Source organism: Chrysemys picta, chromosome 5 (assembly GCF_011386835.1).
Source record: "Chrysemys picta bellii isolate R12L10 chromosome 5, ASM1138683v2, whole genome shotgun sequence".
Classification (NCBI taxonomy): domain Eukaryota; kingdom Metazoa; phylum Chordata; order Testudines; family Emydidae; genus Chrysemys; species Chrysemys picta.
The window spans coordinates 144,708,061-144,735,101 of NC_088795.1; the positions used below are offsets into that span (position 1 = coordinate 144,708,061).

Below are 27,041 nucleotides of genomic sequence, written 5' to 3' on the forward strand. Positions count from 1 at the left end.
TGGCCCCATGGCTGGGCTGCCCCTTGGCTCTCTCTGCAATTCACTGTGGTGGAGATGTGCTGGAGCCAGAGGGAGCTGGGACCCCTTCTCAGGCTGTTCCTGGGTTCCTTGGGGGCCTGAGGGTGTGGGTGTAGCCACCCTGCCCATCCACCCAGGCTGGGAGCACTGATAAAAGCCCACGTTAATGGGAGTCGGAGGACACCAGCTGTGACTCGTGTCTCCTTTAGCTTTCAGCTGCCCTCTCTGTCGCAGTTGTGCAGTGTAGGAGCATCTCACTTTTGTCTGCAGTCAATGAATGGGAGGAAAAGAGGGAGGTCAGTACTTTGATCTGACCACCAAAATCCATCGTGTTTCCTTTCAACTTCCTTGTGCTTCCCACTGGAACATGGCCCAATGTTACATAAGAACGGCCGTACTGGGGTCAGACCAAAGGTCCATCCAGCCCAGTATCCTGTCTACCGACAGTGGCCAGTGCCATGTGCCCCAGAGGGAATGAACAGAACAGGGGACACCACGTTCAACAAAACGAAAGCCTTCAGCTGCACACCAGTCATGAAGCCAACAGTTCACCTCCAGCACGTTCTGCCTTGTCACACAGGGACCGGTAGACTCTCAGAGACGGTCACTTGGACTTTCCTTTACTTCTGCTCCCTTCCAAGCTGCCCGAGGCCTTCTATAATCTGCGTGGTTCCATGGGATGCCGTGCCATTGGTTCCAATGTGTGTCATCAGCCTTGGGGGAGACCTGCAGACAGCCTCCGAATCCTGTGGTTACAACTCCTGTTTTCACTCTGGCAGACAGCGCACTGTCCCGTTGGGTCGTGGCCCTGCCTGAATTCTCTTCCACTCCTCTTGGAGTCACCACTAACTCCAGCTTATTTCAGACCACAACGACCCCCAGCCCCGGTTTGTCCTCTGTAGATTTTTGTTCCAGGTTCTCCTGTCCTTGACTGCTGAGTGTCTGAAAACATTTGGATGGGTCTAGCTGGGCTGAATGCTTCCTGGCTCTGTTCCCTCTCGTCTGCTGTGTTGGTTCCTCCTCTCTCCACTTCCCCCATTGCGGATCCTTCCCCTTGGGGCGGCGGGACAGTGATGTCTGAATCTGGCTCTGCTGCATGCAAGAAAACAAAGACTTCTTGGACATCGTTGTGACGTACTGTACCAGACCAGGTATCTTCTCCTCTGGTGTAGCCAGAAATTTGTTCTGTCCTCTGGCAGACAAAACCAGCACAGCCAGGGCAGGGCAGAGCAGCAGTTCCCTCATCCTCCGTATCCGCTTCGTGGCGTAGAGCCACACCTCAGACAGGATCCCGCTGCCTCTCTGAACTCTCCCCGGGTTGCCCCTCCTGTTTACCTGGCAGGTGACTTGGATTAAGCCTCACGGCTCAGCTCTCTCCCTCGCAAACAGGGCAGGAATAAGCAGAGAGGTCAAACACAAGTTTTGTTCAAAGCCCCATGGGTCCCAGCAACAAGGGCCTTCCCTGAGATACACACCTGTCTCCCCTCTCCCTGTTTGCCAGAAGCTGGGAATGGGTGACAGGGGATGGATCACTTGATGATTCCCTGTTCTGTTCATTCTCTCTGGGGCGTCTGGCACTGGCCACTGTCAGAAGACAGGACACTGGGCTAGATGGACCTTTGGTCTGACCCAGTCTGGCCATTCTTGCGTTCTCATCAGTCCAGGGTCCACAGCCCAGCCATGCAGCCCTCATGGAGAACATCTGACTAACACTCGTAAGTCCCTTTACCCGCAAGCCCAGGGCCCACGGGTCACTGACACCCCGTTTCCACTCCCGAGTCTTTCCGAGGGGGGTGTTTTGGGGGAGGGAGCACGAAGGCTGGTGACAGGGGCCACCGATTTTTGAACGTTTTTCTTTGCAAGTCTGGGAGTTCCACGGCTCAGCCACATCAGAGCAGCTGAGAGGGTGAAGAGACATGGTCCACGGGGAGATTTATTCTGTCACGAGGAGCCAGCGAAAACCCAGCCCCTTAGTCAAACTCCAGGCCCAAATTAGCAGTGGGGCAGCGGTGCCCTGTAAGAGCCCACTGCTCAGGAAGGAAGCTGCAGGTGGGCAGGCAGCCAGGCGGTGGAGGGGAGGTGTCACTCAGGGTGTCATGTACAATCCACCAAACCCCAGCGCCTCTCATTAGTTAGTTACAAATGGAAATGAGTCATCACCACCCCCAGGCACTCTCACACTGGTCTCTGCCATGGATTTCATTGTAAGGAGCTGGGACGTCCGCCCTGCGCATGCCCGCAGCGAGCAGAACACAGCTCAGAGCCCCAGGGCCGTTCCCTTTCTGGTACTCCACAAGCAGGTGCTTGGGGCGGCCGCTCCGGAGAGGGGCGGCAGGTCCAGGTATTCGGCGGCAATTCGGCGGATGGTCCCTCACTCCGGCTCGCAGTGAAGGACCTCCCGCCGAATTGCCGCCGCAGATCGCGGCCGCGGCTTTTTTTTTTTTTTTTTTTGGTTTTGGCTGCTTGGGGCGGCCAAAACCCTGGAGCCGGCCCTGTCCACAGGGCTGGAGCCCGCAGCTGGATCGCCCCACGAAGTGAGGCCTGCCAACGCTGCTCTCTGCAGCCACAGCACCTGTGTGCCTTAGAGATCCCAGGGCTGGTGGCAGTAGGGGGCGCTCTGATCCTAATGCCCCGGCATGGTGCTAGAGGGAGCAGGGTGGGGGCTCAGTAGGGGCGCTGACCCCAGTGCCAGGCCAGGGGTGTAGGGCTAACAGTCTGCAGGGGGCCTGGTCCATGCAGCCAGGCCAGAGTCACTGGGCCGAGCTGTTTGGGGGGGTAGCGACCCCACCCAGAACACTTAGGCTGTCCACCACCCCACCCGAGCCAGGGGCTCCCTGCAGAGCTGGCTGTAGGCAGAGAGCCTGGCCCAGGGGCAGCTCAGACAGGAACCAGCCCCAGCCCCAGCCCCAGCCCTCTCCTGCTAATGCTGTGGGGAACCAGCCAGCTGCCGGGCCTTGGCTCAGGGAGTTCCCTGCCCAGCTGTCCTCGCAGAGGCCCATTGCATGCTGGGATCTGTAGTCCCAAGGGGAGACGGGCTGTGGTCTGCTCCAGGAGGCAGGTCGGGGAATGTGCCACCCTGCCGAGGCACGCCTTGGCTGGCCAGGCCGTGGGGCAGCGGATCCCATGGGGGCAGAACAGAACCACGGAGCCAGGGAGCTTTGGGGCTACTTGGCTGTTGTATTTCTAACCACAGATAGGTGGCTGGGCTGCAGCCAGCCCCTCAGGGCTCAGAGCTCTTGGTGCAGGGCAGGCTGGGGACTTTCCAGCGCCGCGTGCCGTGCAGCCGCAGGGAGAGCCACTCCTGCTGGGTGCTCGGGAGGTAGGACTCCGGGGTGCAGCTGCCCTGCAGTTGGCTGAGGAGGTCGGAGCTCTGGGTCTCCAGGGCGGTGCTGTTGCGCAAGGCCTGCACGTCCAGGCTCTCCAGGCTGTTCAGGCTGCCCGAGGGGAAGTCCTGAGTGCGGACGCCGTTGTGTGAGCCTGAGCCAAGGAGAGGAAATGTCAGCTGGGGGCAAGGGGGGCACGAGGGGAGGCTAGCTGGGGGGGTGGGAGAGCTAGGAGAGGTTGGCTGTGGGAGGGGGGTGGTGAGGGGTGGTTAGCCGGGGCGGGCAGAGGGGAGGTTAGCTGTGGGGGGGTGGTGAGGGGTAGTTAGCCTGTGGGGGGCAGGGGGAGGTAGCTGTCGGGGGGGGTGTCGTGAGGGGTGGTTAGAGGGGGCGGCGGGGGAGGTTAGCTGTGGGGGTTATGAGGGGTGGTTAGCCTGTGGGGGGTTGGAGGAGGTTAGCTGTGGGAGGGGGGTTGTGAGGGGTGGTTAGCCGGGGCGGGCAGAGGGGAGGTTAGCTGTGGGGGTTGTGAGGGGTGGTTAGCCTGTGGGAGGTTGGAGGAGGTTAGCTGTGGGAGGGGCGGAGGTTGTGAGGGGTGGTTAGCTGGGGCGGGCAGAGGGGAGGTTAGCTGTGGGGGGTGGTGAGGGGTAGCTAGCCTGTGGGGGGCAGGGGGAGGTAGCTGTCGGGGGGGGGGTGTCGTGAGGGGTGGTTAGAGGGGGCAGCAGGGGGAGGTTGGCTGTGGGAAGGGTGGAGGTTGTGAGGGGTGGTTAGCCGGGGCGGGCAGAGGGGAGATTAGCTGTAGGGGCATGGTGAGGGGTGGTTAGCCTGTGGGGGGCAGGGGGAGGTAGCTGTCGGGGGGGGTGTCGTGAGGGGTGGTTAGAGGGGGCAGCAAGGGGAGGTTAGCTGTGGGGGTTATGAGGGGTGGTTAGCCTGTGGGGGGCAGGGGGAGGTTAGCTGTCGGGGGGGGTGTCGTGAGGGGTGGTTAGAGGGGGCAGCAAGGGGAGGTTAGCTGTGGGGGTTATGAGGGGTGGTTAGCCTGTGGGGGGCAGGGGGAGGTAGCTGTCGGGGGGGGTGTCGTGAGGGGTGGTTAGAGGGGGCGGCGGGGGAGGTTAGCTGTGGGGGTTATGAGGGGTGGTTAGCCTGTGGGGGGTTGGAGGAGGTTAGCTGTGGGAGGGGGGTTGTGAGGGGTGGTTAGCCGGGGCGGGCAGAGGGGAGGTTAGCTGTGGGGGTTATGAGGGGTAGTTAGCCTGTAGGGGGCAGGGGGAGGTTAGCTGTGGCGGGGGGTGTCGTGACGGGTGGTTAGAGGGGGCGGCGGGGGAGGTTAGCTGTGGGGGTTGTGAGGGGTGGTTAGCCTGTGGGAGGTTGGAGGAGGTTAGCTGTGGGAGGGGTGGAGGTTGTGAGGGGTGGTTAGCTGGGGCGGGCAGAGGGGAGGTTAGCTGTGGGGGGTGGTGAGGGGTAGCTAGCCTGTGGGGGGCAGGGGGAGGTAGCTGTCGGGGGGGGGTGTCGTGAGGGGTGGTTAGAGGGGGCAGCAGGGGGAGGTTAGCTGTGGGGGGGGTGGAGGTTGTGAGGGGTGGTTAGCCCGGGCGGGCAGAGGGGAGGCTAGCTGTGGGGGTTATGAGGGGTGGTTAGCCTGTGGGGGTTGGAGGAGGTTAGCTGTGGGGGGGGGGGTGTCGTGAGGGGTGGTTAGAGGGGGCGGCAGGGGGAGGTTGGCTGTGGGAGGGGTGGAGGTTGTGAGGGATGGTTAGCCGGGGCGGGCAGAGGGGAGATTAGCTGTAGGGGCATGGTGAGGGGTGGTTAGCCTGTGGGGGGCAGGGGGAGGTAGCTGTCGGGGGGGGGTGTCGTGAGGGGTGGTTAGAGGGGGCAGCAAGGGGAGGTTAGCTGTGGGGGTTATGAGGGGTGGTTAGCATGTGGGGGGCAGCGGGAGGTTAGCTGTCGGGGGGGGGTGTCGTGAGGGGTGGTTAGAGGGGGCAGCAAGGGGAGGTTAGCTGTGGGGGTTATGAGGGGTGGTTAGCCTGTGGGGGGCAGGGGGAGGTAGCTGTCGGGGGGGGTGTCGTGAGGGGTGGTTAGAGGGGCCAGCAAGGGGAGGTTAGCTGTGGGGGTTATGAGGGGTGGTTAGCCTGTGGGGGGCAGGGGGAGGTTAGCTGTGGGGGGGGTGGAGGTTGTGAGGGGTGGTTAGCCGGGGCGGGCAGAGGGGAGGTTAGCTGTGGGGGGTGGTGAGGGGTAGTTAGCCTGTGGGGGGCAGGGGGGAGATTAGCTGTAGGGGCATGGTGAGGGGTAGTTAGCCTGTGGGGGGCAGGGGGAGGTTAGCTGTGGGGGGGTGGTGAGGGGTAGTTAGCCTGTGGGGGGCAGGGGGAGGTTAGCTGTGGGGGGGGGTGTTGTGAGGGGTGGTTAGAGGGGGCAGCAGGGGGAGGTTAGCTGTGGGGGGGGGGTGTCGTGAGGGGTGGTTAGCCGGGGCGGGCAGAGGGGAGGTTAGCTGTGGGGGGTGGTGAGGGGTAGTTAGCCTGTGGGGGGCAGGGGGAGGTTAGCTGTGGGGGGTGGTGAGGGGTAGTTAGCCTGTGGGGGGCAGGGGGAGGTTAGCTGTGGGGGAGGGTGTCGTGAGGGGTGGTTAGAGGGGGCGGCGGGGGAGGTTACCCCGGCTCTGACATCGCTGTGTTCCGTTCACTCGCTGTGATTGCCTGGGCCCTCCATGCAGCCCGGCCCCCCCTGCCCTGGCCCCCCGCCCCGTTGGGGCCGATCAGAGCCAGGGGAGGCGGTGCCCCACGCAGACTCCTGCCCGCTCCGTACAAACAGCTGCTCACCCTGGAATCACCCAGCAGATGCGCAGGGGTCTGGGGCGAGCTAATCTCCTGGGGAGCTGGGTAGGGGCCCCTTGGACAGGCTGTTGCCATCTGCAGAGGAGCCCAAACCCAGCAGCACGGGGGATCCCAGCCCACTGCCCCATAGCTGAGAAGCCCAGGGTGTCAACCCAGCCCCACCACATACGGGAGGGCCTCGGTCAAGGGGATATTGCTCCCCTGTGCCCAGCCAGGCCCAGCCCCGCTGGGAGGGCGGGACCCAGGAGTCCAGAGTGTCTCCAGGACGGAAGGCTGTCAGCAGGCTGCTCAAGAAAGAGCCACGGGCTGGCACCTCCGCTTCGACGGGCACCCGCTAACCTCCCTGACACCACTGGGCCCGGGGTGCCGTGCAGGGTGGAGCTGGTGCCCCCCAGTGCTCCCCCACAGCCAGTGCAGAGCTGAGCGAGTCCAGCCTGTCCCCGGGCCTGGGGGCGGGGCGCCGCGTGCTCAGCACGTGCATGCTGATTGTGTGCCGGGAACAGCACCCAACAGAGCCCATCTCTGGGCACGTCCCACCCAGGGCCCAGCTCTGCTCGCCCGGGCTCCCACCTCTGACCCGCCATCATGCACCTGGCTGGGGGCACTGCGGCCCCACGGCACTCACAGCACTTGCGGAAGGACTCCCAGGTGTGGGAGGGCAGGTAGGCCTTGCTGCTGGGCTGCTGTAAGAGGCAGATGATGGCATTGTCCATCTGCTGGAAGATGCGCAGCGACAGCACGGACTGCTTGATCTCAGGCGACAGGCCGCAATCCTCCGACTGCACCAGCTGCCGCACCGTGTCGAAGTCCTGCTTCAGCTGTAAGGCACCCTGCAGGCTGGGGAGCCCCAGGGTTAGAGCGGGGAAGAGATCACAGCCCTGGGCGCCCCCCAATCCTGACCCACAGCCCCCTGGTACCCCGGCCCTGGGCTCCCCCCAGCTCTGCCAGTGCCCCTCAATTCTGACCCACAGCCCCCTGGTACCCCAGCCCTGGGCTCCCCCCAGCTCTGCCAGTGCCCCTCAATTCTGACCCGCAGCCCCCTGGTACCCCGGCCCTGAGCTCGTCCCAACTCTGGTAGTGCCCCTCAATCCTGCCCCACAGCCCCCTGGTACCCCAGCCCTGGGCTCCCCCCAGCTCCACCAGTGCCCCTCAATTCTGACCCGCAGCCCCCTGGTACCCCATCCCTGGGCTCCCCCCAGCTCTGCCAGTGCCCCTCAATTCTGACCCACAGCCCCCTGGTACCCCAGCCCTGGGCTCCCCCCAGCTCCACCAGTGCCCCTCAATTCTGACCCGCAGCCCCCTGGTACCCCATCCCTGGGCTCCCCCCAGCTCTGCCAGTGCCCCTCAATCCTGCCCCACAGCCCCCTGGTACCCCGGCCCTGGGCTCCCCCCAGCTCTGCCAGTGCCCCTCAATTCTGACCCGCAGCCCCCTGGTACCCCGGCCCTGGGCTCGTCCCAACTCTAGTAGTGCCCCTCAATCCTGCCCCACAGCCCCCTGGTACCCCAGCCCTGGGCTCCCCCCAGCTCTGCCAGTGCCCCTCAATCCTGCCCCACAGCCCCCTGGTACCCCGGCCCTGGGCTCGTCCCAGCTCCGTTAGTGCCCCTCAATCCTGACCCGCAGCCCCCCACCCCGTGAGCTCCAGTACCTGAACTTGATTTTCTGGGTGAGGATGTGGTCCATCCAGGCTTCCACAAAGGCTGTCATGACGTGGGTGAGCGCGGGCACCTGGGACTCGTGCGGGAGCAGCTGGATGCCCTGCAGGACCTGGCCCAGGACACTCTGGGCGGCGGCCAAGGCGTACTCACTCGGGGTGCTGGGCAGGTCTGAAAGAGGCAGGGGAGGGGGCAGCGTTACCCCGGCATGGCTGGAGGGGGCTGTGAGGAGTGTATGCCTCACACTGGCACTGCAAGGGTTACGGGGAGCGCTTTAGGGCACGCGGGTACAACTCCTAGTGTGGTAGGCCCAATGCAGATGGGCAGCTGGGCGGCTGTAGGAAGGCGGGCTGCAGACAGGAAGCAGGAGATGCCCAGGGAGAGCTGGCAGCAGGGAGCAGGGCCCAGATCTCCCCGGAAAGCGCTGGAAGGGCCACACGAGGGACGGAGCTGGGCAGCGAGGGCAGCAGGGAGTTAAATTCCCACCTGGGGGAGCCTGGAGCGGATCCGGAGCTGTGGGAAGGGCCTGGTGACAGGCGGAGCAGGGAGTGGTCTGACTACGCAGACCCTGCTTGTTCACGGCCGGGTCCCCGGCTGGAGCCCAGAGGAGAGCGGGGCCTGGGCAAGGAGGTGGGCAAACCCCGGGGAGCAGGGAGGAAGGACTTGGTGTGAGGCCGATGGACCTGTTTGTGGGACACTCCGCCCCTGAAGGGCAAGACTTTACAGTAACCCACCATGGCCCCAAAGAGCCTGCTATGCCATGCTCGGCCCCCAGGGGGCGCTGGCTGCCGAGGTGCTCGACCACTGGAGGGAGGGGCAGGATGGGGGAGGGCAGTGCTCACACTGCGCCCCCAGCAGCAGGTACCTCCCGTTCTCACTGGGACCAGAGCTGGCCGGGGCCCTGTGGGCATGGTGCTGCCCCAGAGACTCAAGCTGCAGCCAGCCCAGCATGCCAGGGGCCCTGGGAGTGCCACAGGGGACAGCCGGGTCAGTGGCCTGCTAGCAGGGCCTGGGCCCAGAGCTGGTGCTCCGGACTGCCTTGGCAGGGCAGGGTCCGGGACAGGCCTGGGCAAGAAGGAAGCTGCTCTCAGCCTGACATGCCAGCTCTGAGCTGCTTTGCCCACCGGGTCTGTCGGCGGGCAGGGGCTGGGCACAGAGGACACGGGGGGATGTACCTGCACGGAGGCCTGCTCTCCAGTGCTTGCCCAGCGGCATGGTCTGGCTGAAGATCTCTGCCGACATCCGTTTGCAGTCGCTGGAGAACATCCGCAGCACGTCCTGCGAGAAGCTCTGGGGAACAGAGGGGGAGCTGGGCCAGCACCCCCGGGAGAGCCCGGCTTGGCACCCCCACCCTCGGGCACCTGTCAGCTTAGTCCAGCAAGGACGACAGTGCGCCCTGCCAGGATGTAGCAGTGTCCCGGGAACGTGTGCCAGGAGATGGAGCAGAGCCAGCCTCTGTCCAGCGCCACCACCGTGGGGCCACCCGCCCCCAGCCTACCCAGCTCAGAGCCAGCACTGCACACTCCACACCACCCATCTGACTAGAGCTGCCCTCAGCTGTTCCCCCTATGACCTGCCCACCTGGATCAGAGCCAGTCCCCCTCGCCAGGTCCCTGCTGGCCCCACCCCGGCAGCCCTGCCCTGCAGCAGAACAGGGCGGGGGACAGGAAGCTGTTCCAACCCTCCATGCAGGGGTTTCCAGCCCGTGCCCAGCTCCCCGGCCCAAGCTCCCTGGCCCCAGCTCCCCGGGGCTTGCCAGGGAAGTGCGGCCAGGCCTGGCCCCTGCTCCCAGAAGGGCTGCGGCTCAGGGAGGAAGGAGCTGGCCCAAGGCAGGGACCCTCCCCTGAAGCCCCGAGACCCAAACCCTGCGCAGCCACCATGAGGCAGGGCAGGTCCCTTACCTGGATGCTGGTGGCAGTGGAGTAGATCTGTAGGCACAGCTGCCGCTCCTGGTGGGAGCCAAGGGCCGGCCGCACCCACCTGGGGCTCTCCTCTCCCTCAGGGAAGGCCCCACTCACGAGCTCCGCCAACCTGGTGGTCTCTGCCTTTAACAGCTGCAGAGGAGAGGAAGACATGAGGCCCTGAGCCCAGTCATGGCCAAAGAGAGCCTGGCTGGGGGCCAGCTGCAGCCCTCCCCAGGCCTGGGATCCCAGCCCCATCCCCGCTGCGCCCGGGCACACTACAGGGAGGGACTCCGGCTTGGGAGCAGCTGGTGCTGGGGGTCGGGTCCCTGTGGCTGTGGGAGGGAGAGGCCCCAGGCCCAGCCAGCATCTCCCAGCCCGAGGAAGAATCCCAGGAGCCGTACTTGCCTGGAGATCTCCCTGGGTGACGAGCAGGAACGGGCAGAGGGACCAGGCCGCAAGGTGCTGATAGGCCTTGGCCATGAGCCAGGAGCAGGAGGCCTGCCCTGTGGCCAGGCAGCGAGTCAGCAGCTCCAGCCGGAGACTTGGGGAGACGAGGTCGCCGCTCGCTGCAGGGAGGGAACAGAGTGAGCTGGCGCAGGGGAGAGGACTCGGGCGGGAGGCAGTGCCAGGGGTGGCCCCGGAAGTGGGGGAGGGAGAGCTGGCGCTGGGGTGGTGGAGCCGGGCAGTGCCAGGGGGCAGGCAGTGCCAGGGGTGGCCTGGGGGTGTGAGGGGGATGGTGTGGGGATTCGAGGGCCAGGAAGTGCCAGGGGTGGCCTTAGGGGCATGGGAGTGGGGCCGGGCAGCACCCGGGGTGGCCTGGGGGTGGGGCGGACAGGCAGTGCCAGGGCCCTAGAAGCTGATTTCTCTGCAGAGTACTGGGGCACATGTCCCCATGAGGAACTGCCCCCCACGGTGAGCGCCCCCTCTGGCTGATACAGAACACTCCTCCGCTGCCCTGAGTCTCCAGCCCTGCAGCCGAGAGACCCCTGGCATCTGGGCAGGGCCTCACTCACCAGTCCTTGCAGCGAGCGGAGGCTCCAGGCATTTCAGGGCGAAGGCCAGGGGAGGGTGGAGCTCCCGGAGCAGCTGGGCAGTCCTGCTGTGCGCCGTGCCCGCTGTCCTGGGCCCAGGCATGCACTTATCGCTGAGGCTGGAGCCCAGGGCCTGGCAGAACCCTGCGGAGAGGGAAGGGAGATGCTGCCGCCACCTGGCCAACGGGGAGCACCCTGGGGCCCTGAAACACTCTGCCCCTGTCCCCCTGAGGTCACCGAGAGCCTCCCCACTCCCAGCGTGCCCCCAAAATACCCCACGCAGGGTCCCCTGTTCCCAGAGCCCCTCCAGTCCCAGTGCCAGCAGCCAGGCCTCCCCAAAGCACTCCTGCCGGCCTCAGGGCCTCCAGGCCAGCAGCCCCTGGGCCTTACCTCGGTCCCAGCTCTGGAAGACAGCCTGAGAGATCAGACACATGCACAGGCGCCGCAGCGCCGCCTCGCACTCCAGGGGCACGCGGGCTGCAAGCGAACACAGGGGTGAGCACCAGGACAGGCCCTGCCCCTGGGCACAGCCCCGGGGGAGGAGGAGGGGATCAGGCCAGGCAGCCTTTGGCTCCCTGCTGCTGGTGCCGACCAGGGAGCTAGATGCTGCCAGGCCGGGGCAGACCCCTGGCCTGAGACCCCAACTCCTGCACCAGGGGCCACGCCGCAGCGCTGATGGGAAGGATATCTGGGCACCAAAACCTTAACCTGGATGGGAGCCAGCACCCTCAGAGGGGAGACGCACCGTGTCCCAAACCCTGCCCCCTGAGCCAGCCAGTCCCCACCCTGGGTCCAGATCAGAGCCAGCACCCCCTGGAGGGGAAAGACCCTGTGCCCCATTCCCACCCCCCATAACCAACCAAGCCCCCACCCTGAGGCCAGATCGGAGATGGCACCCCCTAGAGGGGACAGGCCACGTGTCCTATTCCCAATCCCCCAGCCAGCCAGTCCCTGCCCGAGGGCCAGATGGGAGCCAGCGCCCCCAGAGGGGAGATGCACTATCTCAAACCCTCTGGGGGCGCAAACCCAAACCCTCACCCCGCACCAGCCAGCCAGTCCCTGCCCCAGGGCCGGATCAGAGCCAGCACCCCCTGGAGGGGAAAGACCCTGTGCCCCATTCCCAACCAGGCCCCCACCCTGAGACCAGATCGGAGCCAGCGCCCCCTAGAGGGGACAGGCCCCATGTCCCAGTCCCCGCCCCCCTGCACTCACCCTGACCCAGCGCCTGGCTCAGCTCCTGCGCCAGCGCGGCTGCTGCCCTTTCTGTGCACGGGGGCAGGCCTCCGCAGGGCTGTGCCTGGTCCTGCCGCAGCTCCAGGCGATGAGCCAGTGAGGTGGCTGCGGCCTCCCAGAAGAGCGGGCGGTACTGCGCATACAGAACCTCGGCAGCCTCCGAGTAGGACGCGTCCAGCCAGCGCACGGACTTCCAGCTGGGCAGGGAGGCCGAGCTCAGCCTCTCGTCCAGGCCCGGGCTGGCTGCCGGCACCAGCGGGGGCTCCTGGCCCTCCTCTGCCGGGGGCTTCTCCTGCTTGGGCCTCTTGAGCACATGGTGCCAGAGCGTGTCGGTGGAGGCCACCAGGACTCCCAGAACAAGGTCCAGGAGCTCTTTGTCCTCCCTGCACAGCACCTGCAGCTCCTTGGGGAGGCTCGGCAGCCCCTCCACTGTGGGGGGCCCAGGGGACCCCACATCTGTCTCACTAATGCTGCTGCGGTCCATGGACCAAGGCACCACAGCATTCTCCCAGTGCACCTGTTCCAGGCAGTCCCTCTGTGCCCGCTGCAGGAGGAGCTGGTGGAGTCTGTGGGCGGCCAGCCTGCCTCTCTCGGCTGCCAGCACGCCCAGCACCCGCCCAATGGGATAGGCCTGAGCACCCCCGCACACCTCCCCTTTGCGCCGCAGTGGAGTGGCGGGATCAGCCCCCGGCTCGCTGGAGGCCCGCTCCAGGGCCCGGTCGCTCAGCACGTGGTTGTAGATCTCCAGGCCCTGGAAGAGGTCGGAGAGCTGGGCAGGGGAGACGGCGGCGGGGCTGGCCCGTGCCAGGCAGTGCAGCAGCACCTCCACGTAGCGCTCCACCAGGCGGATGGCGTGCAGGGCCAGCAGGCCCAGCGCCTGCTTCATGTGCGTCACCGACTCGTGATGCTGCAGCAGCAGCACCCGCAGCCAGGGGTCGCTGCGCATCTTGCGCTGCAGCCCGCTCCAGTGGCTGGTGTGAGTCCGCAGCTCCTCACAGAGTCCCCTGAGCTGCCCGCCCCCCCCAGGGTCCCCTCCCGGGTCCTTCCGCGCCAAGAGAGCCAGGAGGTGGCGGACGAAGTCCGAGGCCCCTTTGAGGCGGCGGCTGTACTCGTGGGAGAGGCGGAGGCGGTGGCGGTGCTGCAGCAGGGCGTGCAAGGTGGCACAGTGCTTGGCCACGCGGGGGTAGACGGGGTGGTAGGAGAAGGCGCCCTGGGCCGTGTCACTGGCCGCCGGCTTGACGTGGCCTCGGAAGGTCTCCGTGCGGGGGTTCTCCTGCACGCAGAGGCAGCGGCTGAGCCCCAGGTAGCTGCGCTCCACCTGGGCCAGGCGGGCGAGGGCGCCGGGCGAGTCCTCCTCGTCGCTGTCGTAGGCACTGGCGCTGGCCTGCTGCTGCAGGAGGCGCCGCACACTGGGGTTCACGCAGTTCCACAGCAGGGCCTCTGCCTTCTGCAGGGACTTGGCAAAGCCGCTCAGGGAGCTGCAGCCTGCAAGACACGGAGCCCCAGGAACCCCCTGTAACCTCCCCCAGCAGCGAAAGCAGAGCCAGACTGGGGCTGAACGGAGAGGGCACAAGACGGAGGGGAGCAGAAATATGCCCCCCCACGGCCCGTCATGCCCCTGCAGCTGTGCCGCCAACACTCCCTAGGACACCCCCAGCTCCAGTGGCCTGGGGAACCACAGGGGACCTGCTTTATAGCCCCTGGACCACCCATAATTACCCCATCCTCAACCCACCACTCCCACACACTTCTTTGGGGACCCCCGCCAGCCCTGCCCTGGGGAAAGGAGCTAGCCCCATCACTCGCCTGGCTGCTGGAGGCACCAGCACTATTGAACAGACCAGGGTTACAGTGTCAGTGCTGCAGAGGGACAAGGGGGCAGCTCCAGCATAGCTCTGTCTCCCCTGCTGCCCGTTGCTGTCAGGGCTGTGACACAAGCCTGCAGGTCACCCCCTGCCATCTTCAGCTCCTTCTCAATCTTCCCTGCCGCCAGCCCCCTGCACTTCCTCAGCCTGCCCTGCTTCTTACCCTCCCGCATCACTGTCTCTGCTGCACCACCTCTGCAGCTGCTGGGACCTCAGCTGCCCTTCCCCTGCCGGTAATTCCCAGGGATTAAATGGCCCAGACTGAACAAAAGGAGCTGCAGGAAGGAGGCACAAATGCAATTAAAGGATCAAGAGACTAAAAAGAGCAGCCACCCCAGCCCCAGGTGTCTACCTGAGCTGGCAGCAGCCAAGCATGCCCTGGCACCGCAGCGAGCGGCCTGTGCCACCACAGGCAGCCAGGGAGTTGCCGTCACAGCCCTCAATTGGGGCTCATGGTCTCTGCCTTCAATGGGAGGCTCTGGTGTCCAGCTCTCCTCCTGCCCGAACCGGTCACGGCACGATGCTGCCCAGCCCCACCGAGTTTCTGACCTCACCTGAGTCGGCTGACTCCTCTCGCTCCCTCTGCCCATCGGTGGGAGACACCTTCTTGGGCCCCACCAGTGAGCTCAGCGGCGGCAGGATGGAGCCCGAGGCCTGCGACATGCGCGACATGATGAGGATGAAGACAGCATTCAGGCCAATGCCGTCTACTTCGATCATCTGCAAGAGACAAGGGTGGTGGGTCAACCTCAGCATCGCCCGCAGAGGCAGCCGCCAGTTTAGTTGCCTCTGACCCTGACCCCTCCTGAGGACAACAGCACCATCTCCTGACAGCCCTAGTCACATGGACCTCGGCTGCCACCTTAGGGCAGTGCCCCAACCCCCAAGTGCAGGCGACGGGCACCCAGGAACCGAGGGTGTGTCTACACTGCAGTGTGAGCCCCTTCTGCCTACACACAAATCATGCTAACCCAGGGTTTGGACCCAGGGTCCCAGGACCCCACGGGGGGTGGAGGACCTGCACCTCAGTCAAGCTTGGAGCCAGGGTTCAAGCCCAATGTAGATGCGGCAGCCCCACTGGACTCGTGCTCTGGCAGTCTGACAAAAGTAGACATGATCCCAAGCCCTGACTTTCTTTGTCTTCTGGACAGGCAGCTTGAGTGGCCAGTCAAGTCTCCCCACGTTGCACCAGGAACAGAGGGCTAGAGTGGCCACGTTTTGGGAGGGTGCATGAACTCTGGGATGTGGGCGGTTGGACTCAGGCCCACATAATGCAGTGTAGATGCTGGAGCCTCAGGCGGGGCCAGGGTGTAAGAGCTCCACACCGGGGCTTACAGACGCTCAAGGCCAGGATCTAACCTGAGCTCACGCTGCAGTGGAGACAGACCCAGAACGGGCCTGTGACGTTATGAGTGTGATATAATATTTCATTGGAAGGTGACAGGGTCAGAAAGAGTTAATTAACTCAGACTGACCTGACCCATGGGTGAGCCTTCAGGACTGGTTAGGAAGATCTGTAAATGAACAGAGCTTTGAAATGCAAGTCTGCATTGTTAGAGATCTCAAGAGTAGAGGTTTGCTCAGGGCTTGTGATGTAAGCAAACAAGTCTTGTCTATTGCTATAACTTTAATTCAAAGAGCAAAAAAGGAATATTAATATTTATGATGATACTTGAGTGAAATAGTATTATTGTCTCTATGTTTCTTTGAAGGTTGTGGTAACTTGTATCTGAACTGTTTAATGGATAAATTACCCTGTGCTAATTGCCAGGATGTTTGGGAGAAGGAGAGTTAAGCCTATTGTTTTCTCCAGCGGACACAATCCTACTTCATCTCAGATCTGCTTTGGGTTTCAAGGGGGGAAACCTTAAGCCATAAGGATTGAGATCCCCAGTCATTGACTAGAGCCACCCTGAATATGGACATTGGACTATAACCTATGGACTATTTCTAAAAGGACTTTTGGCAACTACAAGCTCACCTCTGCTACGCATCTGAACCTCAAGAATTGAATTCAAGTCTATCTGTACATTGATCTTTTAACCAACTCTCTCGCTCTTTTCTTTTTTAATAAATTTTAGTTTAGTTAATAAGAATTGGCTATTAGCGTGTATTTTGGATAAGATCTAAGTTATAATTGGACCTGGGTGTGTGGCTGATCCTTTGGGATTGGAAGAATCTTTTCTTTTATATGATGAGATAAGATTTTCAGGAATCATCATCATATCTGACAGGTGTGTCTGGACGGAGGCCTGAGGCCGGGCACTTTAAGGGAACTGCGTTGGTTGGACTCCGAGTAACCAGTGAGGTAACACAGAGGCTGTTTTGTGCTGGTTGGTAAATCTAAGTATTGGAAGATCCACCAGCGTCTGGGGTTTCTCTGCCCCGTTCGGTTTGCAGTTCACCCTGATCGAGTGACCTCAGCTGGGTCCCACGGGCAGCGCCGTCACCCCCCCCGGGCATGGGCTGATGCCAGGGCAGGGGGGGGGCAGCGCCCCACACGGCCTCAGCCCGGCCGGGGAGCAGCAAGTCCGAGGCAGGGGGTGATTGTAAGGGGTGAACAGGGCTATGGGGGGGGGGCCCTGCAGATCCCAGACTTCGGGGGTGCTGGGGGCACATCTCCCCCCCCCGCCCCTCAGCACCGGCCTGACTCCCCCTCCTCACCCCCCCGCCTCCATGTCCGGCGGCTGCGGGCCCGAGGGGGATGGAAGGGCGGAGGGGGGGGAATAGGATGGGGGTGAAGGGGGGGGGGGGCAAGAGGCCAGGGGGCGTGGCTCAGGCAGGGGGCGTGGCTCGCCCGGAATTAGCCCCGCCCCCACGGGAAACCTCCGGTTCCATCCGGGCACTTCAGCGGCCCGCGGTAGCCATGGTAACCGGCAGCTCCGCGGCCGCCCGGAGGCCCCTGGGGCCCGGCGCCGGGTCCCTGGTGGCCGCAGAGCCGCGGCCCCGCCAGCCCCACCCCGGCCCCGACACTCACCGGCCGCCACCGCTCGCCGAACCGCCCCCAGCTCGGAACGGGGAGCTGGGCGCCAACGCCCAATCAGCGGGCTAGGAATCGGCACGTGATGAGGGTCCGCCGGCTTCAGCCCCCCGCCCGCTCCGTCACGTGATAAGGGAAGGCGCTGTCTCGCCACGTAAGGACGGTGATGGGCGGGGCCGAGGGTTGTATCTGCCCCTCCCCCTCCCGGGTTGCCCCTCGGTGGAGCGGGCTGGGCTGTGGGGCAGGGCTCAGGGACAGGTCCCACCACTCCCGCACCGTCGCCAACCTGTGGAACTCCCTGCTGCGTCCTCTGCAGCCAGCCAGACACTGCCCCTGCCATGAGTCCCCCATGATTACCCCTAGGTCACCCCTGAGTGAACCCTGCAGAGCCCCCATGAACCCCCTATGTCACCCTGACTGAACCCCTGTGACACCCCCACAGAGCCCCCCATAAACCCTCTATATCACACCACTGTAGGGTGACCAGATGTCCCGATTTTATACAGACAGTCCTGATTTTTGGGTCTTTTTCTTATATAGGCTCCTATTACCCCCCACCCCCGTCCCGATTTTTCACACTTGCTGTCTGGTCACCCTACCCCACTGAACCCCTATGATGCCCCTGCAGAGCCCCCCATGAACCCCCCATGTCACCCCTGACTGAATCCTCCATGACACCCCCACTGAACCCTTGTGACACCCTTGCAGAGCCTCCCATCTCACCCCTGTCTGAACCCCCATGATGTCCCTACGACACTCCCTACAGAGCGCCTACAATGCCCCCCATAAACCCCCCCCCGGGCCCCTTGCAACACCCCAACTGAACCGCCCACAACAGCCCCCATGAGCCTCCTGCGACACTCCCTCCAGAGCCCCCCATGACACCCTCCAGAGAGCCCCCTGCTGAACCTCCTACAGAGCCCCCCCACGGCCCCTCACAATGCCCCCTACAGAGCTCCCTGCAACACCCCCTGTAGAGCCCCCCTGTGATGCCTCTGGCCAAACCCCCCTGATTCCCCATGCAGAACCCTCTGCAACACCCTGGTAGAGACCCCCATGTTCCCCATAAAGTATGATGCCCCTGCAGAAGGTGCTGGGCGGGATCTGTGCCTGGGCCCCCTGGATAAGCTGGCGTAGCCAGTGACTGCCGGAGCCCTGCTGCTGCCTGCCCCATAGCGTGCTCTTTGGGGCAGAGACCGGCCGGGCCTTCTCTGCCTAGCATGCCCCAGGCCCTTCCAGAAACAACTCATCCAAGGACTGGGTAAGGACTTAGCAGGGAGGGGTTGGCTGGGCTGGCCCTCAGCTGGGCTCTCCCCTCCCTCCCTGCACAGCCTGTGTTATGGGACCTTTGCACTTTGCCAACTAGTCCGATGAGGTGCAAGCAGGAGGCAGGCCTGCCACGTAGGTGTGCCCACTGGTCTGCTCCAGCGCAGCACGGGGGAGCGGCAGGCTAGCAGGGCCCCCAGATTTATCCGGTGCAGGAGTTTCTCTCTTTCTATACTTCTGCTCCGCTTTCTAGCATGGCTGAGGGCTGACCCCAGCCCAAAGGTCTCCCAGGCACTGCCAGCCCCTTCCCTCAGGGGCTGCTTTATGCATGAAGGGAGTGGACTGAAAGCCAAGAGTATCCTGAGGTCTAATCCCTGCCAATCTCCTTGTTTAGCATGTGCCACCAGGTCAGTTGCTTGGCCTACTTAGCCCAGCCAGCCAGGCCTCCCTGAATACACCCAGGATCCACTCTCTGAGAGAGCAGGGGCGCCGGGTAACCCCAGCCAGGCATTGTCCGGGAAGAACGAATTCCAGAATCTCCCCTGCTCCCAAGCCAGCTCCAGGCTCCCCTTGAGTTAGTGCTGAGCTCAGTAGGTGCTGGCGTGTGGAGGGCAGCTGCCGGGGTGACCACAGGGAGCTAGCGATGAAGGGAGGGAGAGCCCGAGCGGGGATGGTCTGTGCCTTGGGTCTGCTGGGGCTTCCGACATGTTCTTGCAAAGATTTGCTTTAATGCTCTTTGGCGAAGTTCTCCAAAGCAGTGTGGGGTCACTTGAGCCTTGTCTGGGGGGGTCCATGTGCACATTGGAGGATGGGCGGGGGCGGTGCATGCACCTGTGCGGTGGGCTGTGTGCACACATGGGTGGGTGCATGTGCATGTAGGACGGGGTGGGGGTGCTCGTTGGGGGTGGGGGGAGGGCAGGCGTGCATGTGCTGGGATCGCTCATCTCCTGCACCAGGAAAAGCCACTGGACGGGCTTGACTTCATCAGTGCTGCCCTCCCCCAACTCCCCAGGAGCAGCAAGCGCCAGGACTCTGCTAATTTCTAACCAAACTCTCCGTGCCCCTCCCCGTCACATCAGCCAGGGGCAGGCAGGCCAGGAGGGGGGCGAGGAAACTGAAGTGGTCAGGGACCTGCACTTTGCTAGAGAGGCCGCAGAGATGACACTGGTCCCTGCTGCGCTGCAATCTATCAGCTGCCCCCTGCGAGTCAGATGGGACCTGGGTTTAACAGGGGGAGGGGGAGCTCTAGGTGTGGGGGAGGAGAGATGGATAATGGAGAAAGCCCAGTGGTTGGCCCCAGGGCTGAGCAACCGACTCCTGGCCCTCGCTGCCCACCTGCCCCAGCCCAGCTGCGGAACCCAGTTCTTTGGCTCCCCTGTTCGGTGCCCCCCACCCCTTTGCCCCTCCGCTCCCTTCTTCCCTTCCCTGCACCCCTTCGCCCCTTCTCCTGTTCTGTCACATTCCCACGAGCCACCCAGCTGCACTCTGCCTGCACGTCTCCCCGCCTGAGCCCAGAGCGCGTCCAGCCCAGGGACAGGGCTGCGCACCCACCCTGTCGCCTAGGGAAGCCACCCCAGTGCTTCATGACTCGTGGCAAGGAGTTTGTGTAACCCACAGGCCTGGCTGGAGCGCAGGGGGCTGCTCCGTAGGATGGAGGAGAGCAGCAGGGAGAAGAGGGTAGAGAGGTGCAGGGAAGGGAGGGGAGGGTTGCAGCAATGGAGGAGGGGAGAAGGGGCGGAGAGTGAAAGGGGGTAGGAGGATTAGGGAACAGGAGAAGAGGTGGGGTGCCGCGATAGGGGATGGAAGGGTGCCGCAATGGGGGAGGGGAGAAGGGTGCAGGGAAGGGTGGGGTGGGGTACAGCGATAGGGGAGGGGAGAAGGGTGCAGAGAAGGGTGGGGTACAGCGATGGGGGAGGGGAGAAGGGTGCAGGGAAGGGTGGGGTGGGGTACAGCAATGGAGGAGGGGAGAAGGGGCGGAGAGTGAAAGGGGGTAGGAGGATTAGGGAACAGGAGAAGGGGTGGGGTGCCGCGATGGGGGAGGGGAGAAGGGTGCAGGGAAGGGTGGGGTACAGCGATGGGGGAGGGGAGAAGGGTGCAGGGAAGGGGGGTAGAGGGGTACAGCAATGGGGAAGGGGAGAAGGGTGCAGAGAGGGGGAATGGAAGCGTACAGCGATGGGGGAGGGGAGGACCTCGCCCTGCCCTGGCAGTGTGGAGGTGCAGGAACGGTGGGTTTGTGGCAGGACGTAGGTGAACCTGGTGCTGCTCCTGGCTTTCCCGGCGCTTGTGAGGAGATGTTCCCCAAAGGGGCATAGTGCACATGGGCTGGGGGCCAGGACTCCTCGCAGCTTTGGTAGTGACTCGGTGCACCTGAGCCCCGTGCACTGTGCGGCTCTGCTCTGCGGAGCTCGGCATTGGTGTCTGTCTCCATTAGACCCTAACCCCGGCCATGTGCTCTGGGTGGCAGTTCTCAAAGCTCTTTACAGACCAACTAATCCTGGGTAACTAACTAACCTCCCACCTCCAGGGCAACAGCACTGTCCCCACTTTACAGAGGGAAACTGAGGCAGGGGGCTGGCCTGCCACAGGCCAGGCCCATTGGTGTGTGTTGGGATCCCAACGCCAGGGCCTAGCTTCCAGCCCACCCCTCTCTTGAGGACACTGCTTCTCCGGGTGGCTGGCATTCTGCCCGCAGAGCCATTGCCCGCTGGGGCTGGCGACGGGGTACAGTAACCTGTGTCTCCTCTGGCTGGGTTGGGGGGAGAATTTCAGGGGGTGCCTGTGCAGATGATGGGTAAGGGGGGCAGGATGCTGGGGATCCACTCTCCCTCTTGGCTCCATGGTCAACTCAGTGCCTGGGGCTCACCAACATTCCCACCCATAGGGCTGTGGTGTGTTGGGAGACATTCACCCCCTTGCCTGGCCTGAGAAACACCCAGCCTCCCTGTACCAGCTGGGGCCCCATGTAACAGGGCTGCTGTGGGGTTAGCTCAGCCTTCCCTCCAATCCCCAGTGACTGGCCTCAGTCCCCTGCTCCCATTGCACCCCAAAAAGACACAGCACAGATGCAGTGCTCCCCCCAGTCCTCACCTCAAGGTAGGCCTTCCTGCGGCTTCTCTCTAGGCTGCTCTCCTTGTCCATGTCTCCTTGTCCAGGCAACGGCTCCAGGCAGCTGCCTGCTGCTAAAGCCAGAGAGAAATGATCTTAATAGCAGCTCTAATCAGCTCCTAATCCAGGCAGTCCCGGAGAGGGGGCAGGCAGGCAGGCAGTCGGAGCAGCCCTCTGAGCACTTCCAACCCTCTGGGGATCCTGCCAGGGTGCTGGGGAACCGCAAACTCACATTAGCTTCCTGCCTGTAGTCACAGTATTGTCCTCAATTGCCCATCCCGTGTGTGATTGTAGGATTCCCCCCGGGCACTGGGCTCGCCCACACCTCGAACACTGTGTGCTGTTTTGGCCACGCCATCTGAAAACAAAATATTAGAATGGGAGAAAGTACAGAGGGCAACAAAGTGATTGTGGGTATGGAACAGCTTCTATATGACAAGGGACTAAAAAGACGGGGACAGTTCAGCTTAGAAGAGAGACGACTAAGGGGGCATACGACAGAGGTCTATAAAATCGTGACTGGTGTGGAGAAAGTAAATAAGGAAGTGTTATTTACTCCTTGGCAGAACACAAGAACCAGGGGTCACCCAATTAAATTAATACACAGCAGGTTTAAAACAAACAAAAGGAAGTATTTTTTCACACAATGCACAGTCAACCTGTGGAACTCCTTGCTAGGGGATGTTGTGAAGGCCAAAAGTATAACTGGGTTAAAAAAGAGCTAGGTAAGTTCATGGAGGCTATTAGTCACCAGGATGCAATCCCATGCTCTAAGTGTTCCTAGCCCAGTGGTCCCCAAACTGTGGGGCATGCTCCAAACATGGGGGGGGGGGGGGGGACATGCTACAGGACCTGGGCCAGCCCCCAGAGAGGGTGGGGAGGGAGCACCACCCAGCCCCTCTCTGGCCCAAGCCAGCTGCGTCTCTAGCTCTAGCTCCAGTACGCCACCATCCCCAGTTCAGCCCCCCAGCTCCGCTGTCAGCCCAACGGGGCAGTAACGGGGAGCAGGGAGCAGATTCCATTCCTGCTGGGGGGATGTGACGGGAAACGTTGGGGCACCACTGGCCTGGCCTCGGTTTGCCAGGAGCCGGGGCTGGCCGGCACTCGAGGATGCCAGCTCTGTTCATTCCCCGATGCCAGCGCTGGCCTGGATGGGCCCCAGGGCTGACCCAGCCTGGCCGCTCTCCCTGTGTCCTTGCAGGGAGCCCTGGCAGCGCGGGGCTTGGAGTCTCTGACCCAGTGAGCGCTGCTGCCAGAGCCTCTGCTGCTGTTTGGCAAACGCACGTGGAGCCCCTGGAACCAGCGTGCTGTCGTGCCCCGAACAAAGATGGCGGACTCAGGGATGACGTGCCCCGAACAAAGATGGCGGACTCAGGGATGTCGTGCCCCGGACAAAAATGGCGTCAGCAGATGACAGATTCCGGTCCGCCGGCCGGGCGGACTCCTGTGGCTGTTTCCGGTCACGGTGCGGCGCAGAGGATTGTGGGGTGGGCGGAGGGGGGTGTTTCCGTTGTGGGAGGGAGGCCACCCCTCCCTGGGCTGATGCCGAACGCGGGACTCGGGGAGGCGGGAGCCCCCGGGGGGCCGGAGCGGGGTGAGTGGGGGGGTCTGAGGGGCCGGGTGCGGTGGGGGGGGGGTCTGAGGGACCGGGCACAGGAGGGGGTTGGGGGGTCTGAAGGGCCGGGCACAGGAGGGGGTTGGGGGGTCTGAAGGGCCGGGCGCAGAGAGGGGTAGGGGCAGTGGGGGCGTCTGAGGGGCCGGGCGTGGGGGGGTTGGGGGGTCTGAGGGGCCGGGCGTGGGGGGGTTGGGGGGTCTGAGGGGCCGGGCGTGGGGGGGTTGGGGGGTCTGAGGGGCCGGGCGTGGGGGGGTTGGGGGGTCTGTGGGGCCGGGCACAGGAGGGGGTTGGGGGGTCTGTGGGGCCGGGCACAGGAGGGGGTTAGGGGGGTCTGAGGGGCCGGGCGTGGGGGGGTAGGGGCAGTGGGGGGGGGTCTGTGGGGCCGGGCACAGGAGGGGGTTAGGGGGGTCTGAGGGGCCGGGCGTGGGGGGGTTGGGGCAGTGGGGGGGTCTGAGGGGCCAGGCACAGGAGGGGGTTAGGGGGGGTCTGAGGGGCCGGGCGTGGGGGGGTAGGGGCAGTGGGGGGGGGTCTGAGGGGCCGGGCGCAGGAGGGGGTTAGGGGGGTCTGAGGGGCCAGGCGCGGGGGAGTGGGGGGGATCTGAGGGGCTGCACGCAGAGGGAAAGGTGTGTGGGGGGGGGTTGGGTACGTGCGGGAAGAAAGGAACTCCCGAGGCCCAGGCTGTTCTGCTGGGGGCGTGGGTGTGAGCACCTCCCCTGGGAGGTGTTGGGAAGTGTTGTTGCCCCCCGGGGCGCTCCCCCGAGTGAGCGAACGGTGAGGAGATACATTGGGCCTGAGGCAGGGGTATTATGTGGGTGTCTCCTTGGGAGATCTTTGCCCAGGCTGCAGGGGAGGGGGGTGCTTGGGCCACACATCAGCTGGCAGGTCTCTGCACAGCAGGTGGGTTGGTCTGTTATCTGGCCTTCCTGGCCCTGTGCACATTCACTTTCGGTTCTGGCCCGCTCGGCTGCTTGCTCACAACTGCTGTCTTACAGGGCCCTTCCTGCCGGGGCACTTCCCCCTCAGCCTGCTCACCAGGTATGGCTGGGACCCCAACTTAGAACACCGCAAAGAAGAGGTATGTGTCTGCCGTCCCTCTGCCTTCAAGGGAGTGTGGGGTGCATCCCCCAAGGGGATCATGGGGCTCCCACCTTCCCAGCCAGACCCCTGGGGTGGGGGAGGGCAATTAGACATAGCTGCTGAGTCGCTTGGGCTGGAAGGCATCTGTCCCTTGGCTGCCTGGTTTGCAGGAGGGGATGGGGAGCCTGGGCCAGGGCTGTGGGAGACTCTCACTCCTGTCTCTTCTGTCTGGTTTGACCAGAGCTTCAAGTTGTGTGCTGCTGTAACGCAAGGGCGCGGCGGTGAGCCCGGGGAGGCGCTAAGAGACCCGGCGGGGGCTGCTGTAACGCGAAGGCGCGGCAGTGAGTTTAGGGAGGTGCTAAGGAACTCGGCGGGGGTAGCTGTAAAGCTGTAACGGGAGGGGTGGTGGTGAGCCCAGGGCGGTGCTAAGGGACCTGGCAGGGGCTGCTGTAACACGAGGGCGTGGCAGTGAGTTTGGGGAGGCGCTGAGGGATGCGGCAGGGGCTGCTGTAACGGGAGGCGCGGCGGTGAGCCCGGGGAGGCGCTAAGGGACCCGGTGGGGCTGCTGTAATGGGGGGGGGGGTGAGCCCGGGGAGGCGCTAAGGGACGCGGCGGGGGCTGCTGTAATGGGAGGGGCGGCGGTGAGCCCGGGGAGGCGCTAAGGGACCCGACGGGGGCTGCTGTAACACGAGGGCGCGGCAGTGAGTTTGGGGAGGCGCTAAGGGACCTGGCGGGGGCTGCTGTAACGGGAGGGACGGCGGTGAGCCCGGGGAGGCGCTAAGGGACCCAGTGGGGGCTGCTGTAACAGGAGGGCGTGGCGGTGAGCCCGGGGAGGCGCTAAGGGACCCGGCGGGGGCTGCTGTAACAGGAGGGCGCGGCGGTGCGCTCGGGGAGGCGCTAAGGGACCCGGCGGGGGCTGCTGTAACAGGAGGGCGCGGCGGTGCGCTCGGGGAGGCGCTAAGGGACCCGGCGGGGGCTGCTGTAATGGGAGGGGTGGTGGTGAGCCCGGGGAGGCGCTAAGGGACCCGGCGGGGGCTGCTGTAATGGGAGGTGCGGCGGTGAGCCTGGGGAGGTGCTAAGGGACCCGGCAGGGGCTGCTGTAACGGGAGGGGTGGCGGTGAGCCCGGGGAGGCGCTAAGGGACCCGGCGGGGGCTGCTGTAACGGGAGGGGTGGCGGTGAGCCCGGGGAGGCGCTAAGGGACCCGGCGGGGGCTGCTGTAACGGGAGGGGTGGCGGTGAGCCCGGGGAGGCGCTAAGGGACCCGGCGGGGGCTGCTGTAACGGGAGGGGAGGCGGTGAGCCCGGGGAGGCGCTAAGGGACCCGGCGGGGGCTGCTGTAACGGGAGGGGCGGCGGTGAGCCCGGGGAGGCGCTAAGGGACCTGGCGGGGGCTGCTGTAACAGGAGGCGTGGCGGTGAGTTTGGGGAGGCGCTAAGGGACCCGGCGGGGGCTGCTGTAATGGGAGGGGTGGCGGTGAGCCTGGGGAGGCGCTAAGGGACCCGGCGGGGGCTGCTGTAATGGGAGGGGCGGCGGTGAGCCCGGGGAGGCGCTAAGGGACCCGGCGGGGGCTGCTGTAACGGGAGGCGTGGCGGTGAGCCTGGGGAGGTGCTAAGGGACCCTGCGGGGGCTGCTGTAACGGGAGGGCGTGGCGGTGAGCCCGGGGAGGCGCTAAGGGACCCGGCGGGGGCTGCTGTAACGGGAGGCGCGGCTGTGAGTTTGGGGAGGCGCTAAGGGACCCGGCGGGGGCTGCTGTAATGGGAGGGGTGGCGGTGAGCCCGGGGAGGCGCTAAGGGACCTGGCGGGGGCTGCTGGACGCCTTGAGTCACTAGCTGTGGTTCCCTCTCCTAGGATCTCAACAACTTAATGGAGAAGCTGATGATGGAGAACTTGTATGCCCCCCCCAAAGCCGAGGAGATAGCAGGTACGAGGGGGTGGGGAAGGGGAGTGTCGGGGACTCCTGGGGCTTTCCTGGGTGGACCTTGTTGGGTCAGAAGCTCTTGGAAGCAGTGTGTCTCCTGTTCCTGTGGAATCAGCCTGTCTCCTCAAGCAGAGTAATCCCCAGCCCCTCCTGGCTCTACCCCTGCGGTGCTAACAGTCCACCTGCTTCTTGTGCTTGTATGAGGCGCTGCCGTGCCCAGGGCTTGGGGCCCTGGCGTATACCTGCTGCGGGCAGGCTTCACACTCCTCACTCGTTCTCATCCCTGCTTCCATGAGCCCTGTTTGATTGCTTCACACAACACACAGTCAACCTGTGGAACTCCTTGCCAGAAGTTGTTGTGAGGGCCAAGACTATAACAGGGTTCAAAAAAAGAACTAGATAAATTCATGGAGGATAGGTCCATCAATGCCTATTAGCCAGGATGGTGTCCTGAGCCTCTGTTTGCCAGAAGTTAGGAATGGGTGACAGGAGATGGATCACTTGATGATTCCCTGTTCTGTTCATTCCCTCTGGGGCACCTGGCATTGGCCAGTGTTGGTAGACAGGATACTGGGCTAGATGGACCTTTGGTCTGGCCCAGTCTGGCCGCTCTTATGTTCTTACGTTATGTTCTTGGCAAAGTGCTCGGGAACCCCGCGGGGACAAGCCAGCACTGCCGAGAGGGGCCAGTCCCCAGCCCTGGCCCAGAAGCTCTTTCCGAACGATGCACCCTGCCTTCTGCCAAGTGCCTCACCCTGCCCTGGGAGAATCAGCTTTGCGGTGGAGGGTAGGGTTCAGACTCCATGAGCTGAGAAGTCCTTTGCCTCTGATGAGGCTGCCACAAGGGGGCCTGTTGTAGCTGCTTTTTTCTCCTCCAGTACACAAGGCCCTGGAAGACTCCACTTCCCAGTGTGCAATTCAGGCTGCTTGGGTCCAGATGGAGCACTGCATGCTGGGAGAGTAGTCTCTGGGGCAGGACTCAGCGGGGTGCTCTTTCCCCTCCCAGTTTGTGACCGATCCCGGCGTGGTTCGAATCTGAGTGGGGCTGGGGAGGGAATACCCATCAAAACACCTGTCAGTCAGCGCCCTGGCCTGGACATTCCCCAGCCATGTGCATCGTGGCAGAGCTGAGCAGCCCCAGTGGTGGCCCAGGACTTTGTTGTGCTGGTCGCTGTACACACACAGCCCCAGTCGCAGCCCCAGAGACCTCACAGTTGAAGTACAGGACGAGAGGTAGCCAAACAGAGG

General features: G+C 64.0%; 2 protein-coding genes across 14 annotated transcripts in view; one reads left to right on the forward strand and one right to left on the reverse strand.

Annotated features, from left to right (window-relative positions):
- Positions 1-3,175: 3,175 nt before the first annotated feature.
- On the reverse strand, positions 3,176-22,543 carry CCDC142 (coiled-coil domain containing 142). Of its 8 annotated transcripts, none has more exons than XM_065598494.1 (13): positions 22,422-22,500; positions 21,418-21,543; positions 21,168-21,259; positions 14,389-14,554; positions 11,949-13,454; positions 11,127-11,213; positions 10,719-10,880; positions 10,111-10,271; positions 9,703-9,855; positions 8,977-9,091; positions 7,795-7,972; positions 6,774-6,985; positions 3,176-3,495 (listed from the first exon to the last, which is right to left on the reverse strand). In XM_065598494.1, the coding sequence occupies exons 3-13, from the start codon at positions 21,216-21,218 to the stop codon at positions 3,239-3,241; spliced, it is 3,048 nt and encodes a 1,015-aa protein (XP_065454566.1). In that variant the 5' UTR covers positions 21,219-21,259; positions 21,418-21,543; positions 22,422-22,500; the 3' UTR covers positions 3,176-3,238. The 8 variants fall into 8 exon arrangements, with proteins under 8 accessions (XP_065454566.1, XP_065454567.1, XP_065454570.1 ...); XM_065598495.1 differs by having other exon boundaries at positions 21,168-21,256; positions 22,252-22,473; XM_065598498.1 differs by lacking the exon at positions 11,127-11,213 and having other exon boundaries at positions 22,252-22,543.
- An 82-nt stretch (positions 22,544-22,625) lies between these two features.
- Positions 22,626-27,041, forward strand: part of TTC31 (tetratricopeptide repeat domain 31) — a 30,175-nt gene continuing 25,759 nt past the window's right edge. For 2 of the 6 annotated variants that reach the window (XM_008174443.4, XM_042844885.2), the window contains exons 1-3: positions 22,626-22,779; positions 23,793-23,875; positions 25,724-25,796. In XM_008174443.4, coding sequence (XP_008172665.3) covers positions 22,728-22,779; positions 23,793-23,875; positions 25,724-25,796 — 208 coding nt within the window. In that variant the 5' untranslated portion in view covers positions 22,626-22,727. Of the gene's footprint in view, positions 22,780-23,523; positions 23,698-23,792; positions 23,876-24,118; positions 24,219-25,723; positions 25,797-27,041 lie in introns of those variants that run through there. The other 4 variants (XM_065598503.1, XM_008174444.4, XM_008174442.4 and 1 more) reach the window with 4 other exon arrangements.